Source organism: Mustela lutreola, chromosome 4 (genome assembly GCF_030435805.1).
Source record: "Mustela lutreola isolate mMusLut2 chromosome 4, mMusLut2.pri, whole genome shotgun sequence".
Lineage (NCBI taxonomy): Eukaryota > Metazoa > Chordata > Mammalia > Carnivora > Mustelidae > Mustela > Mustela lutreola.
In genome coordinates, this window is record NC_081293.1 from 189,193,816 (window position 1) to 189,216,592 (window position 22,777).

At 43.6% G+C, this 22,777-nt stretch overlaps 2 protein-coding genes across 5 annotated transcripts in view; one reads left to right on the plus strand and one right to left on the minus strand.

Annotated features, from left to right (window-relative positions):
* Nucleotides 1–42: 42 nt before the first annotated feature.
* NDUFB2 (NADH:ubiquinone oxidoreductase subunit B2) lies at nt 43–8,819 on the plus strand. Its single transcript, XM_059172041.1, has 4 exons — nt 43–204; nt 5,602–5,746; nt 6,923–7,012; nt 8,738–8,819. Exons 1-3 carry the CDS (start codon nt 95–97, stop codon nt 6,995–6,997), a joined length of 330 nt encoding a protein of 109 aa, XP_059028024.1. The 5' UTR covers nt 43–94; the 3' UTR covers nt 6,998–7,012; nt 8,738–8,819.
* Nucleotides 8,820–20,896: 12,077 nt separating this feature from the next.
* BRAF (B-Raf proto-oncogene, serine/threonine kinase) overlaps nt 20,897–22,777 on the minus strand; it is a 179,146-nt gene continuing 177,265 nt past the window's right edge. For all 4 annotated transcript variants that reach the window (XM_059172042.1, XM_059172046.1, XM_059172044.1 and 1 more), the window contains one exon: nt 20,897–21,074. In XM_059172042.1, coding sequence (XP_059028025.1) covers nt 21,052–21,074 — 23 coding nt within the window. In that variant the 3' untranslated portion in view covers nt 20,897–21,051. The remainder of the gene's footprint in view (nt 21,075–22,777) is intronic.

Sequence of the window (22,777 nt, forward strand, 5' to 3'; positions counted from 1 at the left end):
GGGGGAGGATGAGCAGGTCGACGCCGTGACGTCACTGGCCGGGGCGCCGGGGGAAGTGACGTAGAGGCGGTGCGGCCTGAGCAGGGCTCTCGGGATGCGGGCTGGCATGTCGGCTCTGACGCGCCTGGCGCCTTTCGTTCGCGCTGGAGGCCGGTTGTTCCGAGGCCCCGGCTCGCGGGCGGCTGGAGGCAGTGGAGTTCGTCAGTGAGTGTTGGCTGGGGGAGGGTCCTCCTCTGCTTCTCACGGAAAACGCAGGTCTCCGGGACGCCTTCACCTTGACAGCGGGCGCCTGGGGCGGGCCGGGTACCTGCCCCGACCTCCGCCCCGAAGCATGCTGGGACTTGGAGTCCGGCTCCGCGACCTCGAGGCAGGAATGGGGTTTGGGGCTGGGTGGTGGGCTCGCTTGGCGGGTTTTAAACTGTGTCTCGGGCCACTCCGGCCGCAGGGGAGCCTGTCGTCGGGAAATCCAGTTGATCGTAGAGGAAAGCTGGAGCTCATTGGGAAGCGAGAGCGGGAGATGGGGATGAGAGGGCGTTCCGGCGGAGGAAGGAACTCGTACCTGTTTCCAAGCGGCAGGTGGGAGGCAAGGAGTGGCACGGAGGTGCCGCGGGAGACCTCTGTATTATTTGTTAAAGCGCTCACCGCAAAATCGAGCGGAAGGTATGGAGAGTTCCCATAACCCCCTGCCTCACAAGTGCGTAGCCTCCCCCATTATCAACATTCCCCAAGAGAGTGTAGAATTGATTGACACATTATCGGCAAAATCCCGGAGTTTGTATTAGGGCTCACTCTTGCAACACCAGAATTGAGAGGGAGCAAAAGAGGAGTCACCTGTGAAGTAGCCCAAAAATTTCGACTGGAGAGCATAGTGCCGGGATGCCAAGGGAGGGCTCATCCGCCAAAAACAAATAGGTAGTGCAGAGAGATTCAGTAAGAGCACGATGGACAGTAGAACGCTGAATTTTTACAGGTGATGTTCCAGGCCCCTTAGATCATCATCTACATTTTTTTTCGAAGAGGCAGTGCAGGGTCGCGGTTAAAAGCAGGATTCTGGCCCCAAACTGCCTCAATTCAAAGTTCACCTCTGCCACACTCTAGCTCTTTCGCCTTGGAGAAGTTTCTTGATGATCTCTAATTGCCTCCCTTTTCTCACCCCCACGATGGGGATTATAATGTCAATTTCCAGGGAGCTGAGTGAATGACAGTTCTGTAAGGTATTTTAAGACGGCTGCTGCTGATGGGGCGCCTGGGTGGCTCAGTGGGTTGGGCCTCTGCCTTCGGCTCAGGTCATGATCTCGGGGTCCTGGGATCGAGCCCCGGCTCCGGCTCTCTGCTCAGTGGGGAGCATGCTTTCACCTCTCTCTCTGCCTGCCTCTCTGCCTACTTGTGATTCCTCTCTCCCTCTCTCTCTCAAATAAATAAATAATCTTTAAAAAAAAAAAAAAAAAAAAGACAGCTGCTGCTGTCTAGTAAGGACCTTACCAGTATTAGCTGTTGTTACTAGGAAATGGAGACTCCAGAAGATTAAAGGAGTGACTTGCTTAAAGTCACATGTCTCTCAAAGCTGTGGAGCTCCGACAAGTTTGAGGTGGAAAGAAGGAAAAGGTCTGCGTGACCTAAACAAAGACAGTGATGCCATAGCCCTTGACCTTGCGTGGAAAAACTGGGGAGTGCCTCTCTTCACTGAGGTGTTGTTACTTCTGTAACACACCTTATTTTTATCACACACAATTGTGTGATAATAAAGTGCATAAGTATGGAGCATCTTCTGGATGCCGGGGGCCTTTCCAGGTTGTAGGGATGGAGCAGAATACAAGAGCGGTGAGGGAGCTCCCATCCTGGGGAGGACACAAGTAGAAGAGAACACGTGAAGGTACTGTTAAGAAATAAAGCAGGGGATTAATGTAGGGAGTGCCTGGGGTGGGGGTGGATGGGGTCTTGTACTTAGGATGATGTGGCAGTGCAGGCCTGATAGTGATTTGAACTAGGACCTCAGTGGTCCGTCAGCCAAACAAAGATAGACACTGCAAGTGTTGAGGCTCTGACTGCTGATGATGGACAGGCAAGCCAGTGAGAGTGGAATGGGCTGAGTAGAGGGAGCGTGAGGTCACGGGGAGGGATCGGGGCAGTTTAGTGACAGGCCTGTGGAGATTTTTTTTTTTTAAGATTTTATTTATTCAGGACGCCTGGGTGGCTCAGTTGGTTAAGCAGCTACCTTTGGCTCAGGTCATGATCCCAGTCTCCTGGGATCGAGTCCCACATCGGGCTCCTTGCTCAGCAGGGACCCTGCTTCTCCCTCTGCCTTTGCCTGCCACTGTGTCTGCCTGTGCTCGCTCTCTCTGTCAAATAAATAAATAAATAAATAAAATCTTAAAAAAAAAAAAAGATTTTATTTATTTATTTGACAGAGCCGGAGAGGGAACACAAATGGGGAGTGGAAGAGGGAGAAGCAGGCTCCCGCTGACTGGGGAGCCAGATGTGGGGCTCGATCCCAGGACCCCGGAATCACGACCCGAGCCAAAGGCAGACGCCTAATGACTGAGCCACCCCTGTGCCCCTCAAATAAATATATGTGGTCACTATTTTTAAAAAAAGGTAACATATTACTCAGCCATTCAAAAAAAGTCTTGCCGGTGGCAGCCACATGGATGAAGCTGGACAGTGTTATGCTAAACAAAATAAGTCAGAGAAAAACACGATTTCACTCATAAGTGGAATTTAAGAAAACAAATCAGCAAAGGGTGGGGGGGAAAGAGGCAAATGAAGAAACAGACTTTTTTTTTTTTTTTTTAAAGATTTTATTTATTTACTTGAGAGAGAGACAGTGAGAGAGAGCATGAACGAGGAGAAGGTCAGAGAGAGAAGCAGACTCCCCATGGAGCTGGGAGCCCGATGCGGGACTCGATCCCGGGACTCCAGGATCATGACCTGAGCCGAAGGCAGTCGTCCAACCAACTGAGCCACCCAGGCGTCCCGAAGAAACAGACTCTTAACTTTGGAGAACACGCTGATGGTTACCAGAGGGGAGGTGGTGGGGGGTGGGTGACACAGGTGATGGGGATTAAGGGGGACATTTGCTGTGACGAGCACCAGGTGCTGTGTGGAAGTGTTGAGTCATTCTGTTGTGCACTTGAAATGAATACTACACTATATTGTAACTAACTGGAATTTAAATGAAAACTTTAAAAAAACCACATACAACCCCCCTCCACGTACATATGAAAAAGTAAAAACCATCTCTTACACCATCCATAGCTAATTATCAATATTTTATGTAGAGCCTTCCAAATAAAAGTGGTAATATATTGAATGAATATTTATTTATTTATTTATTTATTTTTTTTTTTTTAAGATTTTATTTATTTGACAGAGAGAGATTACAAGTAGGCAGAGAGAGAGAGAGAGAGAGAGAGGGAGTAGGCAGAGAGAGAGAGAGAGAGAGAGAGGGAAGCAGGCTCCCTGCCGAGCAGAGAGCCCGATGCGGGACTCGATCCCAGGACCCTGAGATCATGACCTGAGCCGAAGGCAGCGGCTTAACCCACTGAGCCACCCAGGCGCCCGAATGAATATTTAACATAAAAATGAAACTATCATTTCAGTGTGGTACCATGCTGATGGCAATTCTAATTAAGAACTGTGTCTGGGGCGCCTGGGTGGCTCAGTGGGTTAAGCCGCTGCCTTCGGCTCAGGTCATGATCTCAGGGTCCTGGGATCGAGTCCCGCATCGGGCTCTCTGCTCAGCAGGGAGCTTGCTTCCTCCTCTCTCTCTGTCTGCCTCTCTGCCGGCTTGTGATCTCTCTCTGTCAAATAAATAAATAAAATCTTTAAAAAAAAAATTTAAAAAAAAAAGAACTGTGTCTTTGGTTCATAAAATGAAAAAATAATTAGTATTGTTTATTTATAGGCAATATATAAGAGCTTAGGCTTTGCCTCCAAATAATACCCCAGTGTTTTCATTTGTAAACATTAAGAACCATAGGATCTGTCTCCTAGGGTTATGGAAATAAATGATAATGCATATAAAATGCTTCATCTAGTGTCCGGCACATGGTAAACACTCAGTAAATGATAACTGTTCATAACCTTTAAGAGCAGGACGGGCTAATAAAAAGGGTAGGACATAATATGTATCAGGGACCATAGATGTGTTTGTGTTCACAGATCTACAGTACATTTGGGAGAAATGACAGTGCAGTTTTAGTAGTTTTTGCTGCACAAAAGAGCCCATTTTACAAGCTGTTCTTACCTGAAATGAATTTTTTTAAAAAAAGATTTTATTTATTTATTGACAGAGACACAGCGAGAGGGAGCACAAGCAGGGGGAGTGGGAGAGGGAGAAGCAGGCTTCCCACTGAGCAGGGAGCCTGATATGGGGTTCTATCCCCATGTGGGGCTCCATCCCAGAAACCTGAGATGAAGACAGATGCTTAACTGAGCCACCCAGGTGCCCCCTGAAATGAAATTTGTGAATACATTTCTGTGGGAATTCTCTTTAAACTGTGTATTTTTGTATAGTAGAATATGTATAGCTGCTAAAGAGAACTTGACAGTAATGCCATTAAGTATGAATTATATTACGTTAGATTCGATCAATAATAATTATAATCTAACTGAATAAAATGACTGCAGACCTCATGGATTGTGTCCCACAATTTGTCAACAGAATCTAAATGAAGAAAAAAAAAAAAAAACAAAACCAGAAAAAGTTGTTCATACTTAACTTTTTAAAGTTCTTTGTTTTGTTCAGAACTATTAGCTTATTAAAAAGGATTTGCTGGTGTGCCTGGCTGCCTCAGTCGGTGGAGCATGTGAATTTTGATCTCTGTCGGGGTTATGAGTTCGAGCCCCACATTGGGTGTAAAGATTGCTAAAAAAAAAAAAAAAAAAAAAAACAAACTTACCAAAAAAGATTTGATGAGTCCTCTTTTCCATATAATATTCTTTATATTAATAAAGACGGGGATGCCTGGGTGGCTCAGTTGCTTAAGCAGCTGCCTTTGGCTCAGGTTATGATCCCAGCGTCCTGGGATCGACTCCCACATTGGGCTCCGTGCTCTGCAGGGAGCCTGCTTCTCCCTCTTCCTCTGCCTGCCTCTGTCTGCCTGTGCTCTATCTTTCTGGCAAATAAATAAATAAAATCTTTAAAATTAAATAAATAAATTAAGACTGTAATAGAGCAGAGGACATAATTTGCCTTTGAAATAGATATGGCTAAACAAAACAAGATTAATTTCCTGATTTGTTTTTCTGGATAAGCTAAGTGACTGACTACTGCAGCTTCACATCCCTTAATTGAAACTTTGGGGCCAGTACCCCATTATTAACATGTTCCTATTTTTGCTGTAAAATCCATGAATATTCACTAAGGGGAAATAATCGTATCTCATCCATGCAGGCCAGTTTTTGCTGCCAAACGAGTTTAAAAGCAGGCTTATGAAAGACGAGCTTCGAGGGATTATGGAGCTCTGTCATCCTCTACTTTGTGGAGGAGATGAGAAACGCTAGATTTGGTTTCTAGATGGAACTCAAAAGTTTTGGATGACTTCAGACTTGGAAGACTTCAGACTTGGAAGTTGCATGACGTTTTGTTCTGTCTCGTAGTGCCGGTGGTGGTGTGCATATCGAGCCACGGTATAGACAGTTTCCCCAGCTCACCAAGTCCCAGGTGATCCAGGCCGAGATATTCAGTGGGACCATGTGGTTCTGGATTCTCTGGCGTTTTTGGCATGACTCAGATGCTGTGCTGGTAAGTGCAGGGGAGTAATTCTAATATACTGATGGAGTATTATAACTACTTGGATTATTACTAAATAGTAATAGCTTAGCTTCCCCCCCCTTCCTGTTTGTAGACTTTTTCTATCTAGATAACATCCCTTTACTATGTTGTCTTTGTGTGTGTGCAGGAATCCTGTTACTTGATGAACTACATAACCTCTGACCTTCCCCACTCACAGACGCGTGTGTAGGTAGTCCATCTCTTACGGTTTCTGTTAGGTTGCCGTATTTGGAAGGAAGACTAGAAACGAATTGTTTTACTTTCTGAACAAGGGCTTCAGCAGTGGGTTAAGTTTCACACTTAAATTTCTTTAAATGTTGAATGTCATCTATTCTGTCCAGAGGCCCAGGGCAGCCAAATTGGGGTGGGAGGGATGTGGGCCAACTTGTCCCAAGGAGAGAAGGTAGCTAGTGGTAACTTTCTGACGCGTCATCAGCCTTGACTAAGCTTTCATGACTTTTACCCAGACGCTGTTCTCTAGGAAAGTATGCCTTTAAGCCATCGAAATCTGTGCTTGCTGACCCAGCTAGGACAGGAAAAGAATCTTCAGCATCCACATCTTAGACACATCATTTCTCTTACAACTTCTCTGTGCCCTTGTCATCCAGTAGAGAGCTGCTCAGTGTCTGTGAATCGGCAGCACGTAGTCACCCTTAGCTCGCCGTAGGTCAGCTGTCAGGAGGCCATGTGGCCGCTTGGCCTGAGACGATGATGCGGCCAGACGCGTCCTAGATCAGGACTGGAGCTGCATGCGCCCGCCGGCACCGCCCAGGTCTCACCTAGGCCGGCAGCAGTGACAGGACACTCTGAGATGTTCTGTCTTACTGGGGCTTCAACATGTTGTCGAGATGTGGGAGCTCTTTGAAATCTGTTGTCTCCCTTCCTCCATCATAAACACCCACTGACATCCTGGCTCAGGCTGGTGGCCCCACAGCGGCCTTCTAAAGTTCAGGCTGCAGCCCGTGTGAGCAGATCGGAGAACAGCTGGACCATCGCGTGGTTCAGAGTAGTCGAATTTGTTCTGTAGCAGGTCAAGGGCTGTGTGTGTGACAGCCTTACCATACATATAGATACATATATATATATTTTTTTTTTCATTGTATGGAATATAGATTCTTTACTTTTTTTTTAAATGGTTGTCACCAGGGTCACTTTGCGTATCCAGATCCTTCCCAGTGGACAGATGAAGAACTGGGTATCCTCCCTGATGATGAAGACTGAGCTCTCTGCAAACAGGTGTGCCCCAAACTCCTTTTTAAAGTCGTTTATCTTGTGTCGATAAAAATGTTTGACTTTATCATGGTCTTGAGGACAGTACATGTTTCTAAAAGCACGAGGGACAGTTAACTATACGCTGTCTAATTTCTGCCTTTTTAGTGTTTTCGTATCTGCTGTCTCTTCCCATCCCTTTCTTTCGGTCTCCTCTTCCTTTTCTCTATTTGTTATTAAAAAATTCTCTTCCTGAGTTTTGTTACAATTTAGGTTCCTGATCAAAGACTTTTTTAAAAAAATTCCTTCCCTCTTAAGATTTTCTTTATTGGGCGCCTGGGTGGCTCAGTGGGTGAAGCCTCTGCCTTCAGCTCAGGTCATGATCCCAGGGGCCTGGGATTAAGGCCCACACTGGGCTCCCTGTTCAGCAGGAAGCCTGCTTCTCCCTCTCCCACTCCTCCTGCTTATGTTCCCTCTCTTGCTGTGTTTCTATCAGATAAATAAATAAAATCTTAAAAAAAACAACAAAAACCTGTTTAAAAAAAAAAAGTTCCAGCCTATGGGTATGTTATGGTATGGAATTGTGTGGAAATTAACCCTAAACAGTAAAAGGTTATGGCCCTTTCATTTTTCCAAATTAGGAATCAGAGTTTTTGTTCCTTCCAAAGGGAGGTACTAGGAGTAGGTACTTGAAAAAGGAGTCCCATTTTCCACAAACCCCTCAGGAGTTAAGACACTCTCACATGATGTGTTTTTAAATTAATCATCGCTCATAAGTGATTGTCATCTCTCAAAATGACTTGGAAATTGTTTTATTTATTTATTTTTGGGAATTATGTTAAAGGCTAGGAAACATTAAATAAAAAAGTGTTCCTATTACATCATATTATTGGTATTGTTATTATAATTTTAATTAGAAGTAACTTATTGACAGGAAAATTACAGTAGTTTTGGGGTATGTAGGGAGCAGGGAAATAGGAAAAAATGTCACCAAAGAGCAGACAGTTAAGCTGTGTTACCACTTGCTTTGTGTCTCTGGATTTACTCTGGGTCAGTCAGAGGTCCCAGTCCTTCCAGGACCCTGCTTCCCCGGGGAACATGTCTGCCAGCACTAACCTCTCCTCTTCCTGTGGACCTCCCAATATTCTCCCACACAGCCATTTCTTATTTTATTTTATTTTCAAAGATTTTATTTATTTATTTGACAGAGAGAGATCACAAGCAGGCAGAGAGGCAGGCAGAGAGAGAGGAGGGAGGAGGCTCCCTGCTGAGCAGAGAGCCCGATGCGGGGCTCGATCCCAGGACCCTGAGATCACGACCTGAGCTGAAGGCAGAGGTTTTAACCCTCTGAGCCACCCAGGTGCCCCCCATTTCTTATTTTAAAGATGAGACTGTAGGGGCATCTCGGTGGCTCAGTGGGTGAAAGCCTTTGCCTTCAGCTCAGTTCATGATCTCAGGGGACCTGGGATCAAGTGCCGCATCAGGCTCTCTGCTGCTTCCCCCTCTCTCTCTGCCTGCCTCTCTGCCTACTTGTGATCTCTGTCTGTCAAATAAATAAATGAAATCTTAAAAAAAAAAAAAAAAGATGAGAGTGTAAACCCTTCGAGAAAGCGAGGTGACTTTGCTTCTCAGGAAGACCCCTCAGACAGTCCATGTTCAGCGAGTGCTTGAAAAATTGAATGAACCAAAATGATGAAACTGAATTACTGAAAATTAAAGTACTTAAAGCTTTCTACTTTTGTTTCCCTACAGGAGCCAGGTGAGAATTCCAACCGTTTATGGACATCATATTGTACATGAAAGTTGTAAAATTAAAGTGTTTGGTCAACAGTAAGGAACAGAGTTCTGAGTGTTTCTCATAATGACCGCCGCCCTTTCTGGATTATTTCCTGTGCTTCCAGCTGCTGTCCTGACTGGTTCCAGGCCCTTTCAGGGTCCTCTTGGGCCCTCCCCAGTGTAGACAGATACTCGCTCCACTTACAGTGAGGCAGTTGAGGCCGAAGGCTGTGAAGTCATTCTGCCTGTGGGTCACACACGGATGAGTGGCGACATTAGGTCTGACCCTATGCCTGACGGCAGTGCCAGAATGCCCTCCTCCTAGTGCGTGTTTTAGTGATGTGTATGTTGACAGTGTGGAAACTTGCTGTGTCTTTATGGCCGGCATCGTTTTGCCGTGATTGACACACACTAGAGGTCTGGGCAGTCCTCTTCTGCATTAATGTATCTCTCGTGGGCTGGGCGTTGTGCCAAGTGGCCTTTAGTGGACATAAGGCGCATGTCTAACTAGGATTTCTTTGGGCTGGAGGAATGGGAGGTATGGGTGAAATAGGATATTCCCCTTTTATCTTTTCTTTTCTTTCTTTCTTTTTTTTAAGATTTTATTCATTTATTTATTTGACCCACAGAGAAAGATCACAAGTAGGCAGAGAGAGAGGGGAAAGTAGGCTCCCTGCTGAGAAGAGCCCGATGTGGGGCTCGATCCCAGGACCCTGAGATCATGACCTGAGCCAAAGGCAGAGGCTTTAACCCACTGAGCCACTCAGGCACCCCCTATATACTGTATATACTGTATTCTTAAAGCTAGAGAAAAAAAATTTAAATCCTGAGAAACAGGAAATACATTTATAGGACTGTATTTATTGAGAACAGTCACGTATAAGTGGACTAGCACAGTTCAAACCGTGTTCAAGGGTCAGCTGTGCAGCTGACAGGAAAATGAAGTGGAAGAGGGTCCCAAAGAGATCGGTACGTCTGATTGGCGGTTACATACAGTTGAACAGAGGAAACTCTAGGCTTACTGTGGTCCAGGCACTGTGGTAAAAACTTTGCATGTGTTAATTCTTCTTTTTTTTTTTTTTTAGATGTTTTTTATTTATCCATTTGACAGAGAGCACAAGCAGGCAGAGAGAGAGGAAGGGAAGCAGGCTCCCTGCTGAGCAGAGAGCCTGATGTGGGACTCGATCCCATGACCCCAGGATCATGACCTGAGCCAAAGGACATGCCCAACCGACTGACTGAGCCACCCAGGCGTCCCGCATGCGTTCTTATATATAAGAGCACATTCTTTCCGTTTTACAGATAAGGACACTGAACCATAGCCAGGTGACTTGCCCAGGGTCATACGGGGGGTGCTGAGGCTCAGATCCTGGCTGGCTGGCTGTAGGCGGAGTCAGATTATCGGAGAGTCAGTCCAGCATATGTAATTTTGATCATAACCTGCTCACAGATCATTTCACACCGTGACCTAGAGTACACGCCCGTGTGAGTGTGGAATCCAGAAGTTGTGTGAAACCGCACGTACCTGTGACACCGCTTTCTCTTATTCCGGCCTGTGTACAGAGTGGTTGCTCGAGGCTGATTCTGCTACCTGCCGCTGGGACGCAGCCTTCCGTCTGCAGAACCGGCCCAGAGCTTTTAACTTCCTGATTTGTAAAAGGGATTCGATTAAATGTGTTGGCACACAAAGCCCTTAGAACCACATCTGCTATGAAGGAAATAATTCTAAATGGAAGCAACTGCTCTTTCTAGACCACCGGTCTAAGCCAAGTTTATGGTGACCCCTGAATCCCAGGCTGACTTGTGTCCAAAGCCCCGAGAAGCCTGCGAACAGATACTCCAGCAGTGGCAGGGCCGGCACGGAGGGGCTCTTGTGCTCCCAGGGAGTCAGGGTGTGGCCCTCACAAATGGAAAGGCAGGTGGCGAAGAAATGACTGATGGCATCAAATCAAGTGTCAAATTTTAACACAGATTTCTAACCATTAGTTTCCTATGGAACCTCGAGTGCAAATAACAGGGGAGGCACCGTGTGGGGAACCCCTGGTTGTGTGCGCGCTACAGGAAGGTAGCGGGATCAGCTCCGTTCCGCCTGCCCGAGGACTAGTCCATGCAAGAGGCCAACCTGATTGCCTGCTGCCACCACCACATCGGAAGCGTCAGTGTGGCCACAGCAAGGAGTGGAGGAAACCGGGGCGGCCTGAGCTACTGCCGACTTGCCTCAGCAGCCAGGCCTCTGCCTTCTATCCCCTGCCCAGGAGGGGCTTTGCCCAAATGGCCAAGACAGCAGAGGCCAGTGGAGGAGACCTGGCACAACACCCATTTCTTTCCAAATTTTGTTACAGCCATTACAACTATAACAACCATATCTTTATTTAAGTGTATATATATAAATAAAATACATAGTTTATATATAATAAACCCATATGTTGGAGGCCACGGCACCGTTGGAGTCAAGGACCAAACCAGGCCCTGACTTGTGTCTCCTTCAAAGTCCGGACACCTTGACAAGGTTAAGGATGGAAAAGTTGAGTGCACTGAGAAAGGGTCTGTGCTGTGTCGTGCGCTTGCCTACGTGACTTCCCACACACTCTCCCTGCAGTAGGGAACAAAGTGGCCAGGGTCCTGAGTTCTTAGCCCTTGTTGCTCTGTCCCTCCCAAGATCCACTCCCTGGTTGATTGTCTTGCTAATGGCTTTAGCCGAAACTACCTGGCATCACGCGGTTTGCTTGTAGTTCATGTAAACTTGGTCATCTGACTACGTACTGATGTAATGCTCTTTCTATTCTGGTCTGCCTTATAAGTGCTTGTAAGATGTGGAGTGAATTTGGCACTGTCGGATATCACCTTCAGTGTCCCTCCTGCCATCATCTGTCTCGTAACTTTTTTCCTCATCCTCTTAGCCCCCAGGGTTGCCCTGGTCGATTCGTCGTGCTGGCCGCGACACCCACAGCGCATACTACTGCTGTTGGAAACAGGTCCTGAGTCTTGGCTACGTGAACCTAGGGGAGTCATCCCTGGGGAATCCTAGTCAGTAACTGACGGTGAAGGGACTTGGACCAGAATATCCTTAAAGATTCCTTCTGCACTAACATTTTATGAGCCTTGGAGAACTATATAACCCACACATCAGGTCCAATGGTCACGGGCCCTGGTAAAATTTCAGAACTAGTAAGATAGAGTGCTTTATAATAAAATTTTATCACGGTAACCAAAAGCATCCATCTTCTGGACTAAATTTTAAGGAAAACCTTGTGGAGTGATAAATTCTTAAAAAATAAGGCCCCAATCATGTATGAACTTTATTTTAAAAAGTTTCTTTAAAAAAAAGCTTGTATAATGTATTACAGAATTACATTTTTTACATGAGAAATCTATAGTTCAGAGAAAATTCTTGCCTCCACAGAACTTGATGATTAGTTGGAGGGGCATGAAGGCCAGAAACCAGGTGCCTCAAATCATGTGCCATCCTGAAGACTTTTCTGTTCCTTCCTATAGTTCTTGGACATAAGGTTTCCTGGTGAAGCTTGAAAATGGTTTACTTCTTGGGGTGCCTGGGTGGCTCAAATGGTTAAGCGGATGCCTTTGGCTCAGGTCATGATCCCAAGGTCCTGGGATCGAGCTCTGAATTGGTTTCCTTGCTCAGCTGGGAGCCTGCTTCTCTCTCTCTCTTTGCTTCCTGCTTTACCTACTTGTGCTCTATCAAATAAATAAAATCTAAAATAAGATGAAATGGTTTACTTCTCTTCTGGTAACAGCCCAGTTACCTGACATAGCTTGAAGTTATTCTAGGTGCTTTCAAACTCGAGGTCATGAAATCACATGCACAAAATCAACTCACTGGGGTAACCAGCATTGTTTTTAAAAAAAAAAAGTGTAAAACACAATGCAGTTTCAAATCTATCTATCTATATCTGTGTACATTCTGTGTTCCCACAGAAAATGTATTGGAAATTTGTGTCCAAAAAAAAATAAAATTGAAAGACCATTTTCAGGGGAACTTCTCCAGTTAGACTCTCTCTCTCTCTTTTTTTTAAGATTTTACTTATTTGACAGAGACAGTGAGAGAGGGTAACACAGGTTGGGGAGGTGGGAGAGGCAGAGGGGTGCTTCCTGCTGAGCAGGGAGCAGGAAGCAGGCCTTGATCCTACAGGACCTGAGCTGAAGGCAGAGGCTAACGGAGCCACCCAGGGGCCCCTCCAGACTAGACTCTGAACTTTAATGACTCAGTTACTGCACACACTTCAACAGAGCCACTGCAGGGGAGCAGTCAGGTCCCAGTGTCCAACACTGGACAGAGGCTGTCCCCACCACGGGAGTACAGCTGGTACCAGGTAGCAGGTGTTTACCTGGACCAATTGCTACAAATAAGTTTTCATACAAGTAACTTCTACCCACCCAGCCATAACTGACATGAAACAAAAGGCACATTTCTCAGTCTCTGTATTGCCTGGAAGAACTGTCAGAACCAGTGTGATAGTAATAGAAAAAGAATCTTGATAAAGACTTCTCCATGCAGTCAATCTTTATTATAGCAGTATTTGCATATTCACATCAAGTACATAGAACTTTTTGCCTTTTATATAATACAGAGTTTTTAAATAACTTTACACAGAAATAAATCTCTTCAATCTGAATTTCAGTTTTTTTTTTTTAAATTCTCCATGCTTTCTATCCAAACTGAACAATATTTTCCATTGTACAAATTTACATGAGAAAAACTCCAAAGTACAAATGAAGGGACCTGAGCAGGAAAGAACCAAAGTATCAAGAAGTGGGTATGGGGAATTAAAAAAAAAAAAAAAAAAAGATTCAAGCAAACATTGAGGATTAAGGGACAACAGGGAGACATCATCCATTTGACTGAAAATAAATGTCTTTTTTTTATGAATTGAAAAATAAGCTTTAAAAATAGTTACTCCATTGTAATTTTTGCAAAGCAGGTATAAAGAGGTCTCTGGACAATTTAAAAGTCCCCATTTTTTTTTTTCACTGGGCACACCCCAGACTCCATGAGAACCTTTTCAATGCTTGAGTGGAACTGAAGTGGACTAAACCCAAACCTTTGGCAGCAAGAGAGAGAGGAATGTGTATGCGAATCGCCGTTAGGTTTGGAGTGGGAAACCAGGAGCCATTAATTCACTGCGGTTAAACACAAAGGATTTCCCTTTCAAGAGTTGTCCTCAAACCAAGAAGTAAATGAAAAGGGGGGTGTTTTCCTTTTTCTTGGTTTAAACCAAAGAGCAATCCTAAATACTGAACCAGGACTCAAAGGGACACAGGTTGAGGAACGGTCAAATTTCAATCCCCGATCAGCTGTGTGCTCCTAAGAAGGCCACTGCTGAGGGAGGAAATGGTCAGAGGGTACAATCAACAAATGAGATCACCACAAAAACATACCACTGTGATAAGAGTCCATCACGAAGGCCAAATCAAGACCATAACCTGGGGCATGGCCAAAGGAAGAGCAGAGGAGCCAATGAACGCGTTTCCAAATGAAAGAGGGAAAGGGGAGAGCACACACACAGACACAGACACAGACACAGACAGACACCCACACACGCGCACTCCATATGTAAACTAATACAACATGAAGATAAATAAGACATAAAGCTTAGCCACTTATGTCGGTAATTAACATGATAAAAAGGCATTATATGTTTACATAGCTGGTTTTAATCAGCTATGGAACATATACAAATGTATTAGGAAGGAATTTTTTTTTTTTTTAACTGTTCACAGCTTAGAATAAAAAGCACACTTATTGCACTCTTACATTTTATTTCAAATAATTATAGTTTATTTCCCACTGTCACATCAATTTCCCCCTAGCCCCAGACTTCCGCCCACACCCTCCCACCTCCCATTTTGGTCCACTTTCTCTACATTTGTGCCTACTCTGTGAGCTTTGTTGCTTACGCTAGTCTGAAGTTTCTTCCACCAAGATACATGTGGGTTAAAAAAAGGCTTAACACACAAATGCAACACAGAATACTTTTCAACACAAAACTTGTACTAAGCAACTTACAATCCCCCATCCCCACCCCTGTAAACGGAGCCCTTCCCTGCTGCATCTCTTTAGCCAACTTCCTTCCCAGTTCCCTGCACACCGTGAGGACAGCTACACACCGTGAGGACAGCTAGCTGATCAGGAGTGCGGGACAGGGAGCTCAGCCTGCCTGAGACCAGCAGATGGTTCGCACAAGTCTTGTTTTTGATACTAACACAAATAAACAGATTATAGTTGTTTGCCAAGAGTACATCAATCTACAGAATTCTTAAAAAACAAACTCCTCAAACTCAAACTCAAACACACACACACACACACACACACACACACACAAAGATACACTGGCTGTGTCCTCACACACAACTGGTTATATCACTGTAATTAGTCAAAACAGAATTTTGTTAAATAAAATTATATATTTTAATAAAATTAAACATTTTAATAAAACTAATTTAGTAATTAATAAAACTAACAGTTGGGTAAAGGGAGTCAAAGGGTAAAAAAAATTAAATTAAAAAAGGACTAAAAATTGACAGCTTGAGTTGTGGATGTTGAAATAAAAGATCTACATAATCACTTTGAGGTGAGGACGAACCATCCATATGCACGTTAAAGCACTGTTAACCTTACTTTCTAAGATTTAAGATCTTAAGATAAAATCTTAAGATTTTAAAATTTTAAGACTTAACGATTCTGTCCTCCTTTACCTTAAAAATCCTGATAGAAACCATTAATTACCCTTTCCACCACTGGCAAAATTTAGGACTAAATTTCAACTTCATTGTCTTTGCCTGAACAGAAGTGAAAATAAGCTATCTGAAAACAACAAAGAGCTTACTCTCTAGTGTGCTGATAAAACAAAAATCTTACCCGTGTTTTCAATTCTACCAGAGCTAGCAATACACTGGCCCCTTCATGAATTCTCCTCTGGCCAATATATGAATCAGGCAGAGATGCTGCTGTCCTCCTAGGGTGTGCACCAACCTATGGGCGTCAGCAATACAACGCAGAAAAACATGTAGAGAACTTGCTGAAGACAGTACCCTGCCCTTCCCTGGGGTGGCAAGAAATGCCAACGAGATACAAAAAGCACACCATGGGGGCGCCTGGGTGGCTCAGTGGGTTGGGCCGCTGCCTTCGGCTCAGGTCGTGATCTCAGGGTCCTGGGATCGAGCCCCACATCGGGCTCTTTGCTCAGCAGGGAGCCTGCTTCCTCCTCTCTCTCTCTCTCTGCCTGCCTCTCTGTCTACTTGTGATCTCTCTCTGTCAAATAAATAAATAAAAAAATCTTTAAAAAAAAAAAAAAAAAAAAAAAAAAAAAAAAAAAACAAAAAGCACACCATGGAGTGTGTTCAGGTCACACCCACCAGCCATGTCATTAACATTCCAATGCCCCACCCCCAGAGGGGCCCCAGAGACCACATCTGGTCTCCAGAGCACCCTGAACCAGCATTAGCAGGACAGCCCCACTTATTTTGTAAACACGTCCTGGGAGGCAAGTTTACATTTTAGACTGAAAAAAATCACTGTTGAGTTTCGCAGCAGTACTCTTGATAAAATCCAATTCTGTCCTCTACATTAGTTTCTTCCTTCTCACTCTTTAAGAAGTATTTGCTGCCCAGCATATGGTACTTCTGACCCCCCAAACTACAGCAATTCTTTAAAATGTCTGTCAAACATTTCTATTATATAAAAATTCCATGCTTTGAAGAACCTATTGGAGTAGAAAAAGTTTCTCTAGAAATGTCACTGAACTGTAATTTTCAACCTAGTTGCTCTATGTGATAAATATATCTGACTCTACTAGGGATTGTGTGCTTTAAAAAAATAATTTTGTTCACTGAAAATTTACTTGTGTGTTTTCTCATTTTTTTTAAATGTAATTTTGGCTATAAACCCTTTAGTGCATTTGTCTCTGCAGTCTAAATTGCACTCTAAAAAATATTAACACAGCTGAGTTGGACCAGAGTGGCTGCTCTCTTTGCAAATCACTGATTTCTGCTAAAATTTAAGCTTTTTTTTTTTTTTTATTGCATGTTGAAGGCACAGTAAAGATCATTTGGCAAATTGTCAAGGTATTCTTCTAGAGCCTCGCCTATACATGTCAATGTCTGACCTGTAAGCGATTTGCTGTTTATGCTCACAGTAAACTTTCCATGTCAGGTTACTTTTTTTGTTTGTTTTTTTAAAATAGCCTAATGGTTGTAATTCGCTAGTCCCAAGGTGCAGATTTTCTAGCGCTAATAATGCCAACTTGGACAAAGAAGAGAATCACGTGCCATCATCCTACCCTCTTAGCTGGGCAGGCTCTCGATGGGAGTGTCTGTGCACGTGATGGAGCTACAACTAACTCATCAGGAAGATGGTCCTGCCAAGCCTACTGAAGACTAAAATTCTATCACTGTTAGTGAACTGTTACCGTAACTACTTAAGTTCATGCAGCTGACTTAAGGTGAAGATTCTGAAACGTACCCCAAACCAGATGCTGGCACCACTTGCAACAACATTCAGAAACTCAGAGCTACCTACTTCGGCACTACTGCTGAAATGCATGATGCCCTTTAAGACAAAATAAGAGGGCTCAAGTACAAGTACACATCAAAGTTAACATCTTAAATCCTCTTCATGTTCTAGTGCTCCTGACTTTTCATATTTTAAAATAATTAACTATTCATTACCTCATTCTGAGGAGGTAGTATTTTGAAGAGGTCACCTGAACCCTGCAATGTGCTTCCAACTAAAGCCAGATGGGGTTGGCACAAGGCTGGGGAGCGAGCGCACAGGAGGGGTAGGTGAGGTCCTGGGAGCGGGGGCAGCAGCTCCAGCACCGGCTGCGGACCGAAAGAGAACACCGGGTGCCGAGAGAGCTAGGACTGCACCGGAGGAGAATCTGGGAAGTATTTACAGAGTTTCCGGTGGACAGTGCTGAAGTCCTGATTGCCTCTTTATAACTGTAATGCTCTTCCTCTCCCAATACCAACATACGTATAACATATAACAGGTATGTTATATGGCATTTTATCTTTTAGGCTGCCCCAGTATATCCTACAAGATTGTTAAGTGCAAGCGGGGACTGGATGATCAGAAACCAGAATTGACAGCTAGTCAGAATCTTCTTTTAAGGTGCACAGAAGTACAAATGAGCACACTGGATTTTCTATTCACAATCTCTTTTATAAACCACTTTTTGGTCCATGTTATTTCAGTGGCAAAAGTACTAGACCGTAAACTCTAGTTTGATGACAAAAAAGCCCACTGGGAATACTACGTATTTTGACACAATCTTTTATATCTGCTCTCAAATTTTTCAGAAGGCTTTACCTCTTCTTACCCAAAAGAAAATACACTATAGAAGGCACTGCAGCCACTTTAAGGAAAAGACAGGGAACTCCAACCTTACAGGATCATCCGCGAAGCAGCCGCACACTATCTGTACAAATGATTCATAAAGTGCTTTGCACAAACAAGGAGTTCTTCCTTGTACCTTCTAGGAGCTCAAGTCTATCTGTAGTCTAAGCATCAAAAAGTAAGAGGAAACCCCTTGATCATGTCATTGTAAACTAGAGAAAAAACTATTTAATGGAAAAAAGGGATGAGAAATACAAGAATTTTATTTTTATTTTTAAAGGGCTCTATAAAAATCTCCCAAGAAGACCCTGAGCCTGGCTTCTGACTGGGCACAGCTTCATTTGAGACCAAGTCTGCTCCCCCTTTTCAAGTGAGACAGCAACCTATTCTAAAGAGGCTGGAAGGGGCGCCTGGGTGGCTCAGTGGGTTAAGCCGCTACCTTCAGCTCAGGTCATGATCTCGGGGTCCTGGGATCGAGTCCCGCATCGGGCTCTCTGCTCAGCAGGGAGTCTGCTTCCTCCTCTCTCTGCCTGCCTCTCTATCTACCTGTGATCTCTCTCTGTCAAATAAATACATAAAAAAAAAAAAAAAAAAAAATAAAGAGGCTGGAAGTGGACAGTGTGTGGCCCTTCTGGCACTACGCCTCCTCCTCACTGGCCCCCGTGCGGTCTCCTGCCCCCTCCACCCCGCCCCGGGCGGCCCCGACAGTAGGCGCCAGCTACTCTGCAGGATCCGCCTCCTGCTCAAACCGAGCTCTCTCCAATCTCGGCAAGGGGAACACAAAAGCCAGTTGAAAAGCATGTCTGTCTGGGCATGTATTTAAAAAGAAAAATGACGCTTTTAAAAGAGAAGCAGCATTAAGCACACAAGATGCTCTTCAATCAGTACGAATCTTCACAATTTCTGAATTTTGTAAGACGCTGCTCTGCTCTCACGGGACTTCAGAACACACTGGTTTTCAAACTCATTAACTTCAGGGTATTTTCCATTTTACGAGGACAACCTCTCCCAGGGCTTTGGAATTTTCAGTAGGCCTTCCTCTGAATACAGGTATTTTAGCAAAAAGCATGTAATGGCAGTGAGCGTAAGAGGCTGACAGACGGTGGGATCAATTACAATCTGAAATCTTTAACAGCTTCGAATTCCCTGATTTATTTTATGGGCCCTAATTTCTTTACGATCTTGGCTACATAGCTTGGTTGGGCTAAGTACATTTGATTTGATTTACATTCCTAAATCCTGGCAAGAGATGCTAAGCCTCATGATAAGGGAGGTATTTGTCATTAATACGTCCAGAGTCACTTTGTCGCTACTGCAATTTATGCCACCCTTTAGTCAAGGCCAAAGGAAGCTACGACTGGGTTCTATCTTCCACTTAGGCAAAGATAAAGAATGATGTTTCTAATACCAGAGCAACTCTTTCTATAGAAACAACTGATGTTAGGCTTCACGCACCTTCCCTCGGTCCCAATACACCTAAAATTTCTCTATTCTCTACCTGGGGAACTCAGCTGCCAAATTACCCAACCTTTTGAAGACCAGGCTTGGGAAAAAAGGAAGAAGGAGAATGAATGGAGACACCACCATTTTTATTTTAGGTTGCACGTTCTAGATAAGAGACCGGAAAGAGGATGGAGGATGGAGTGTAGAGGAAGTTGGAGGAAAACACGAGATATTAGCAAAGATGTTAGTGTGGATCCAGCAAGTACCATTAATTTAAAAATTATAAATATCTGTCATTATGCTAAGACTCCCCATATTTAGGTAGAGAAAAGGATAATGATCTTTCTTTAAAAGTTGTTTATATAACAAAAATACAATTTTCCAGGATATATAATTCTGGTGGGAAGTATTCTTTTATTCCAATTCAATTAAATCTGAAAATTATTTTCTTTTTAATAAAAATATAATAGAAGAAAACTCAGAAATTAAGACTTGTACCTTACATTTAAATTACATAAATGTCTCACACATTCAAAACTGTTATCAAGCAGTTTTGTAGGCTCTGAATCAGATACTGCCATGGCATTTTGTGCCCTGGACAAAGTAGCCACGTAAGTACTTGATGACTGGAAGAGCTTAGGAGGAAGATATCAACTGTATTTTCCTGAGAACTTGCTACACTGTGGAGGAAAAAAAAAAATCCCCACCACTTGTCTTCATTGCTGGACCCAGTGAGAAAGGCAGGCAATGTGTGCCAGCACTTTCCAGCCTGCTTGGTTAGGCAGACACCCTCAGTGAGCAAGGAGACAAAGACCAGAAACCCAGTAGGTCAGGAAAAAGATGCAGCATTCCCTTTTCCTCTATACCAAATCGTATCTCCTCCTTGCCTCTCATTCTCCATTTAAATAAAAGAGCTTCACTTGATAGAAATTGGTCAAAGACTGGACATGCACCACACAGAAAGGCCATGCTGCATTTTTGTTCCATCCCTCAGAAATGAACCGGTGGTGACTAGGGAAAAGAGCTCCACGACAAAATCCCAGAACAGGAAAGAGAACGATGCTTGGCGATTACAGCTGCCCCGTCAGGTGACCAGCCACGCACTGATCTGGCGGTTAGAAGGGCAGAGCTGACTGGCAGGCTCTCCACAGCCAATCTCCCAAGCTGTAGCAGCAGTTTCTTTCCATCATGCCTGACCGTCAAAAGGTCAGAACTCAGGCTCTCTCCTCTTCCTTCCTGGGAGTGGGCAGACTTGTATGCACGTGGTATTTGTGTTGAAGAAGAAACACTGGCAGCAGAGAATTCTGGTTCCTAAAACATTCTTCCCTCTTTTGGTGGATGGGAAATTCCATTCTGTTCCACACCAGCTTATGCATTGAAAATTCTGTATCTTTAAAAAAAGATTTGAGGAACAGAACTGTGTTTTGATGTTAACAAATTGTACGAACACAAGACTTAAGAAATAAGAGGAGATGTTGCCATGATGGTGTGGCTACTTGAAGGCTGCAAATTCTCCTGTAGAGGGAGGACAAGAGCTAATTTTAAAAAAGTTATCTCAAATAACCTAGAGACCTAGACAAGCCTCACTGAAACCTCACTGAAAGGTGACTCGCTATTACAAATCTAGTGACACCATCACTAATTTAAAAGCAAAAATGGCTGAAATACATAATTTATAATATGTAGAATATGCTTCGGTTCTATCAATTAAATATCGAGTCTGCAGGTAATTTCCCAGTTGGATTTTACATGCTATGCTGAAAACTATTCCAATGAACAAAATTTCTCAAAAACAGATTATAAAATAGTAAGGTTGATTTGAATACTTTCCCCCCAGTTATCAACTCATTTCCATTATTATAATGCCACTAACAGAAAGGAAGAAGCAGGAATTATCCCCTATTTGCAGAAGATAAAATTAAGAGGTCAAATGATTTGTCCACATCACACATTTGATTGAAGGAAAGAAAATCTAGACTATCCATTTTCTAGTTCATTTCCCCTTTCAGACCACCAAACAATTACATGGGGGTATGTGTCATTGAACTTTCCTAAATTTGAGGGCTTTGTGCCATTATGTTTCACCCAGCATTTTGTTCACATCTTCTACTTGTGACTATGGGCTGGTTCCTTCCCTTACATGCACTCCAGGGCACAAAATTTCTGAGGGTTGGTTTGTAACCGACAACTATCAGAATATAGCCGGCCTGAACATTCATCTTCCGTAATAAGAGTCTGTGATGTGGGTCCAGTCACTGATGCGAACAGACTTTCATCTAGGAGTGACCTGTCCACTCTCTGCCAGTGGAGTCCAACTGACTACTAGAGGACACTGGTGTGTCCCAACAAACAACAGATTGCTAATGGCGGGCTGACTGAACCCTCAGATCGCAGGCTGATTATCTTAGTAACTATCTGAACGCCTGCTACCTGCCAGGTGCCTCACTGCATGCTTTATATATGTTTGCATCTAAGACTCATCGTAACCGTAAGGCAGGTACTATTACTTCTCTCAATTTATGGAGGAGCAAGCTGGGGGTTTAGAATATGAGGTAATTTGCCTGATATCTCACAGCTAGAAAATGGCACTTCATTAAAATGCAAGTTCAGGGTTGGGGGGGTCCTCAACAATGAATACACCCCTAAATAATTTTCAGTAATAACCCATTTGTTTTCCCATTCTGGATATTACTACTAACTGGACTGCAGATAGTGATACTATCTCTTTCTAGCTAAAGCATTCCTTCTACGAAGCAAGTAACCATGGTATTGTGAGTCAAAAGATCAAAGAAGGGTAAAAGAATTATTCTCATATTTAAAAATTAAAAGGACTGTGAAGGGAGTATAGCATTGATGGAAAAAACATAGCCACATTACTAAGACCTCGGAGAGCCAAACATGAAGCACAAAATCACAGACGGTTATTATGTTAACAAAGACTCTAGAAATCTATAAACATTTATACTACCTTTGCTTATGGTTTGAAGGTTGCTATTTTTTCCACTATTTTAATACATTTCTTTAGAGCAATTTTCAACATTCTAATTAGCAATCACTGAATCTTGCAGAATCTAAATCTCATTAAAGGAAGCCAATGTGAAAATAGGATTTACTGAGAAATCTTTATTTTAAAAAACAGCTATTCTGTTAAGTGAGAATATCAAAATCTTAATAATCTATTAACTGAGAATATCAAAAGTGATAAAATTCTATGTTAA

What these genes read in the sequence shown, in the direction of transcription:
- NDUFB2 (XM_059172041.1), top strand. Translation starts at nt 95, where the DNA reads ATGCGGGCTGGCATGTCGGCTCTGACGCGCCTGGCGCCTTTCGTTCGC. An exon ending in GGAGGCAGTGGAGTTCGTCA is followed by an intron (nt 205 to 5,601) that starts GTGAGTGTTGGC and finishes TCTGTCTCGTAG; the next exon opens with TGCCGGTGGTGGTGTGCATA. An exon ending in ATGACTCAGATGCTGTGCTG is followed by an intron (nt 5,747 to 6,922) that starts GTAAGTGCAGGG and finishes GGTTGTCACCAG; the next exon opens with GGTCACTTTGCGTATCCAGA.